This window comes from Branchiostoma belcheri, unplaced genomic scaffold (genome assembly GCF_001625305.1).
Source record: "Branchiostoma belcheri isolate BF01 breed outbred unplaced genomic scaffold, Haploidv18h27 scaffold16, whole genome shotgun sequence".
NCBI lineage: Eukaryota > Metazoa > Chordata > Leptocardii > Amphioxiformes > Branchiostomatidae > Branchiostoma > Branchiostoma belcheri.
The window spans coordinates 3389670-3396452 of NW_017803046.1; the positions used below are offsets into that span (position 1 = coordinate 3389670).

Below are 6783 nucleotides of genomic sequence, written 5' to 3' on the forward strand. Positions count from 1 at the left end.
TGATGGATTCAATGTCTTTTTTTCTATGAGATTTTTTTATGAAACATCAGTTAAATATTTACCCTGAAGTTTACTAAATAACTTAAATTATTGGACAGTTATTGGAAGAATGCAATGAATTCATGTATATCATACATAATAGAAAATAGCTTGGGTTTGATCTCTCAATATAATCTGTACACAGGACACGGAACGATCGTTAATAGTCTACATTATACATTTACCGGTCATAGACCTACAGTTGGTGTATGAACCCCCAAAATCATTGACGCAATTCTTGGCCGATTGCCTCATACATGTACATGTTTTATTATTTCTCTGAGGTTTGCGTCCTCCATCCACCACAAAACCTGCCCTGTTATAAGTCCCCTATAAGTTGTCCCTTTCACAAATTTTCACACACCATAAAACTATAAAAAAAAGTTTCAAAACCGTGTTCTTGGGTGTTGAGGTTCCCAAATAAAGAAGAATTCAGTCAGCCCTGGAAGGCGTTGTTGCATCACCGGTATTTCAGCACCAAGGACAGCCATTGTCCATGTTTTCAAATACACGGCTGTAGGGGTTGTTTTATTACTACAATCTCGGAATGAATCGGTATCTAACCAAGATCTTTATGACGAAATAAAGAAAATCACACTGGTTTGTTTGGTTCCAGAATGCATTGTGTCACGTGCTTTATTTACATTTGTTCGAAACATAAGTTTTAAGCGCGTCATAATTACTAGTACCTCACCTCTCGTGTTTCTACCCCTAACTTTTTAAAAGATCGACTCATCACACCAGCCTTGTTGTAATTTCACCACCCTCTGACCATCTCTAGCTGTCTGCCTGTGTTATAGAGCCGTAGAACATGGCATTGTCCTGGTTTGTTACTGTTCGAGAACACACTTCTCGTTAACGTTGCCTATGGCGACGACTGACAAACAGACCCATGTTCGACGTTCGACACAAAACGCGCATCTTTCAAGCGGCGATTTTATCTGGTAACATTTCAAAGTAGTGCTGAGCACCGTGAGGAGTTAGAATGCCGCGATCGGTGAAACAGAAAAAGTACGCCTCCCGCTGGGCGAATGAGGCAGCTTCTCTGGCAAAAACGTTGACCAAACGGAGACATGACCATGACAACAACACAACAACAACACAGCGTACAGTGGAGGCAGCTGGTAAACGTTTGTTTTTGCTTACTTCTTTGTCACGCATCATCACCTTACATACTTGGGACTTCCCCGTGATAACTGACAGGACCTGGACTTTCGTAATTTTTCCAATTTCCTCTTGGAAATCTTCGTAACACTAGGAATACAATGGTCACGCCTGTACAAGAGCACATATTTTAGGAGTATAACGTTACTAGCATGATTATGTCTGTCTGTATACCTATCTTTTCCTTACGAATGTCTGTTGATGAAATTACTTAAAGTGTTTACTTAGTTTAAATCTAGGTAAAAGTATCATTGAGGAGAGTTGTGAAGCGTCTATTCTGTGGTCATTTGTGGGAAGGTTGCAACTGTCTGGATATCATTACTGTACAGATGTGAGCCCCCTTCCCACGGTGGATGAACTTACTGAAACACAAGCAACCCAGGATAATGGAAGAGTAAGTATTCTTTTCTTTGCTTCAGTTGACTTTCTTCTTCCACGAGACCTATTGTACACCAGCAAAACAAGAACTGGGGGTCAGAGAAAAAGCTTGATTCACAAAGACGTTTATTTTTGTTAGAAATATGCAAACAATTGAGATGGTTATCTGTAATAGTATAGGATGCACTGGCGATCTAACATTTCTTCCTAAAATGCGCATGTGTTACTTTCACAGAAGAACGCATCCAACCTGACAGTAATTGATACCAAGGATAAGAAGAAGAAAACACGTCCGGTACAGCGGACCAGTAACGTTGTCTCAGACGACTCCTCCGGAGATGAGTGGAAACCTTACTCGAGACGTCGGAAACGTCACAAGAAGAAGCACCGGTCGGGCCGCGGGAGGACGTCTGCATCAGGTAGCACGACTTCCTCCTCACTTCAATCAGAGCGCAATGATCAAGACCAGTCTACGGTGGAAGAGAGGAAACCGTCCGCACATCAGATTACGTTTACGTTCAGTCCGTGTACACCTTCTACTGATAGTAAAGGTAGCGACGGAAGGAATACGTCCGAAGAGAACGCAACAGGTGTCATGACAAAAGGGACGGCATCAGACGACGCAAAGAAGAGCGAATTTGGTATCACTTCCACCAAGCGGCCGTACGCCGTTTGGTCAGAATTTTGCGCCAAACTGCACCATGAGCTTGAGGAAAACAGACGCCACCAAGACAAACTTAAGGCCAAGCTGAAGTATGACGCTAAGAAGACGTACAAAGTGTACGTCGCCAAGAAAGAGAATGAACGGAAGAAGGAGACTGCACAAAGGAGGGAGAGGGTCAAAACGAAGTCCACTGACATTGTGACAAATCTCCACAGGAGTCAGAGCATTCCAGATGTAGTAAAGACAACCTCCACCCACCTGGATAGATCCAGACGTTCTGCTGGAGTAAAGCAGGTTACTTCACAGGGACGTGTTCATGTACAGGCTCCCAAGAGAACGGCTACCAACCTGACAACGTCTGCCAAACACCCTGCCCTGTTGTCAGCTACATTGCCAATGGAGTCCACTAGTTGCTCTACCAAACACCCTCCCTTATCTATGAGTGTAGCTGCACAGCCATGGACTTCCAAACATCGGCGCAGACTTGTCCTCCAATGGTTGAAGACATTGCAGAATCCCACCGAGAGGACAGGCAAGAAAAAGTCAGTTAACAGTCTGACTGTTCCCCCTGGGCCCCAGTCAACTGTTCCTGACCCTACACTTCCCCAACACAAACCGAACGACTGTTCTACGTCCCCTCCGTCGGATAAAGGCCCCCAGTCAAATAAAGCCACACAACAGTTGTTCTTGGGAGCTGACAAGGCCACGAACAAGGCCCCTAGTGACAAACTTGAAGGTGAAAACGTTGGCATCTCCAGCCATCAGAATCCATCCACCCAGGACCCTTGTGTAACCACCGAAAAGGTAACATGCTTTATTGGTAACCACCCTGTGACGTCACTCATTAGTACATTTGTCTGCTCTGTGCGACTTCAATTTTACTTTAAAATGACTGTATTCGTTTTTAACTTTCTTCTGTTCCTTTCTAAAACAATAATTGGAGTTAGTGGACCAGAGTCTCTATTCTTGTATGTGTATTTGCAGAGGATTGGCGATGATGTCCAGTCAAAGGGCACAATAAGTAAGGAGACCAAACCCCAACATTCTGTGTGGTCCAGTGACTCAGAGTCTGACAGCTCATCCAATAACAGTAAAACCATGCTGGAGGTTATCACTCCACAACACAGTACCACAGAGGGCAAAGGGAAGGATGAGAAGTCTCCTGAAGTGTCTACCTGTCCTCCATTCACACATACATCATCAGTCAACACCCCTGTTGAAAACCCATCTTCTTCATCCATACATGCTTGTGACAAGGACAGTGATAGTCCTTCCACACCAAAGAATAACTGATGACCACATGATAGAGTGAACTTTTTTTATTATTTTTGGCACACATAAAAGCACAGAGTTACAGATTCAGAGGCATATTAACTTAAGCTATAGTCACTGCTTTATCACAAAATCCTCAAACTTTTCTTAAACTGTTTTAGTCATTTATATTATTCTATGTCCATTAATCATAATAAAATTTCTTACACTCTATCATCTACAGCAGCATTATCTGCTTTCCACACATGGTTAAGAAGTTGTCATTTCCTTGATTATCATCTGAAAAACAGAAGGACAAATGTGATAAAACAGATAAAATGTACATTCAACAGACTACAACAAACTCTTCATACTTTCTATGGATATAGTCTACTCTACTCTGCATATTGAAAGCAGAAAAATCCTGCAGTATTAGACCTTTACCCAACACACTGTATACATGTACATTCTAGTAACACAGAAAGTATATATATTTTATTTTCATTCCCAACAATTTAATACAAAAAAAAAGCCATGAGAAACCTGCTGGTACCTTTGTGAGTTGGTACTGTTCCTGTGAGAGATCATGTATAACGTTGAAGTGATCTGTGTCTGGGATCTCCAGACAGGACACATCCATACCCAGTCCCTTCAACTGCTGCTTGGAACATTAGGTTGGACATAGTGACATAGTCAGCTAAACACTCCTATGATTTAGCACAAATGATTGTTTCCTGCTTATTACAAAAAACCTGAAAGCTCTTTAATTTATCAGAAATATTGCATACATGAAATGAAATGCCTCAAGATGAAAATTTTGAAAATATTATCATTTGCTATATAGTACACGTAGATCATAAGTCATCTGAACACACTGTAAAACTTTCCTTTCATTTCCAAACATAGGCTAGTACAAATACAAATAAACTAGTTCTTTTCCACATTTTCATAAGAATGACCTTTGGTTAATTGATGTTTAAAATCAAATATAAAGATTCTAATAAAAAAATTAATAAATTAAAAAAGTACATGTACAGTATTAGAAAATGTACAGGAAAGCAAAATTGCAACAGTCTAAACATGACAAACCTCTGTGTACTCCTTTGACTGCCTGTGAAACGTAGGAGGGTCATGCTCTCCAAATACTACCAGGACCTTGCACTTTGGATGGTTTTTCACTACAGCATTGCTAAATTGGCAGGGAGAGTTCCTCTGGGCATCCTCCCTGAAGATCACAAACATTGAAATCATCATTCATATAATCAATGAATCAATCAATACATTGCAGGGACTGCAGTAACAGTAAAGAGTTGTGAGGACACTGTGATACAAAACTATTTCATCAAGTTAAAAATCAGAAGCTGAAAAATTAAGGACATGACATACTTAAGTAGCTTTTTAAAAGTTACATGCTGACTGCTTATACTCACTCTGTCATCTTCAGAGGTTCATTTACATATGTCTTCACAAGAGGTGTTACGTCATACACTCCAGACACAAGAAAGGCACCTGCAAAAAAAGGAAATGGACACTTATTATGATATCAACATAAGCCTCAGACCATCTAGCAAGATGACAACAGCCCAAGCTTCTTACATATACTTTGATCCTGGAATACAGGTGTCTAATGTAGTACAGTGTGAACACCAAAGTCTTTCATGACATAGGAAAGTGCAATAGAGAGTGATGTTACCTTTTATAACTGGCACATGTCCATCTCTGACTTTTGACCAGTCACTAGACAGGACCATGGCACACAGATGACCGCCAGCAGAGTGTCCGCATATGTACAGACCCCTTCAACACAACAACATGAGTAGGTGCAGTGTAAGATGCTTGAAAAATGTTAAAATTCTGAACATGGAGAAACAGTATACCAGGTACGTTAGATGAGGACTTTGATTTCCTAGCTTGTGATCCAGGACAGTATTGCTTCACATTACACAATAATATACAGGACAATCAAAGGTACATGGTTCATACCTTGACGAGGGGAATTTTTCACTCAGGAAGGAGACAGCCCTTCTAACCTGGTCAACCATCACATCTATGGTTCCTGTAGATGGGGACAGTTGTTACATACATAAGGATAATATCCAGTAGTGCCCATCTTCTTGCAGTGCAGTGTAAACTTTGTTAGGTCCTAGACTCTGTCATTCCTAACAGCATGTACATGCAATGTAGACTGTCCTTTCATCCATTTACATACTGTACATCTGTTCAAAGTCGTATCTGGTACCAACCTTTTGGTGCAATGTCATAGTCCACAGCCACCACCATCACACCTGCTGCTGTCAGGGGGAGAGCCATGAACCCTGACTGATCCTTACTGGTGGACACAATGTAATGGGTTACCGTATGCCGTCTCTGATCTGTATCTTCTTGCAAGCAATTGTTGTCTGTGATATTGATTGAATCTTTTGTATGATACACAAAAAACATTCCTAAAATTGTTTATACATGGACATTTACAAATATTGGAATGTATCAAACTCTGATACATGTAAGTTAGTTCAAGCTTAAGACAAAACACTTACCTTAAAAACTGCCAGTATCCTCCATGGATGTATACAAATATTGGGGCATCTAAAGAATTGAATGGAAAATATCTGTGAGGTTCTTAATCACTGATGCTTTTGATGAACAATCATGTAATATTACAATAATGAGCAAAACTTTTACTCCAATTTTAGAAAGACATTCTGTATCTGTATAGCTGGTATAATCATCTTTCGGCATAACACACCAGCTATATTCTGGATAGAATTAATATTCTGGCCTTCCTTGTTGATACCAGTAAAACTTTGCTGTTTTATAATACATATAAACCTACCACTCCTGCAGTTGTCTGGTTTGTAGATGTCCAGTTTGTCCCCTTCCTTGTCTCCATAGGGGACGTCTAGCTCACACTGCAGCTCAGCCCTGGATTTGTCTGTAGCTATGGAAACAACACCAGGACATTACATCTTAGAAAAAAACAATGTCCTGTCAATATATGCATGATCTGCTTATACATATTTTGTTTGTTGACAGGACATTTTTCTTATATTAAGAAAGAAAGATTAGGAAATCATGCAATAATGTACATTTCTGTATCTGTATCTTACAGTAACTACCCGAAACCAGACCTACCATTTTGCGTAACTTGGACATGGTCCTGTACCGCTGCCTCTGCTTCTAACCGGTGGGACCAGCGACTGGGCGAGTACTGGTAATCCAGGTCCTAATCATACAAACAAAATGTGAACAAAAACAAACTATAAAGCATTAAACATAGAGTTTAGAAG

The 6783-nt window shown here is 40.5% G+C and overlaps 1 protein-coding gene across 2 annotated transcripts in view; it reads right to left on the bottom strand.

Moving 5' to 3' along the window:
- Positions 1–3575: 3575 nt before the first annotated feature.
- LOC109466078 (kynurenine formamidase-like) overlaps positions 3576–6783 on the bottom strand; it is a 4850-nt gene continuing 1642 nt past the window's right edge. The window contains exons 3-12 of one of the 2 annotated variants that reach the window (XM_019763687.1): positions 6629–6719; positions 6330–6434; positions 6034–6082; positions 5740–5825; positions 5480–5552; positions 5190–5293; positions 4927–5005; positions 4586–4721; positions 4050–4154; positions 3576–3796 (exon numbers count right to left, since the gene is read on the bottom strand). In XM_019763687.1, the coding sequence (XP_019619246.1) occupies positions 3767–3796; positions 4050–4154; positions 4586–4721; positions 4927–5005; positions 5190–5293; positions 5480–5552; positions 5740–5825; positions 6034–6082; positions 6330–6434; positions 6629–6719 (858 nt within the window). In that variant the 3' untranslated portion in view covers positions 3576–3766. The remainder of the gene's footprint in view (positions 3797–4049; positions 4155–4585; positions 4722–4926; positions 5006–5189; positions 5294–5479; positions 5553–5739; positions 5826–6033; positions 6083–6329; positions 6435–6628; positions 6720–6783) is intronic. The other variant, XM_019763685.1, reaches the window with a different exon arrangement.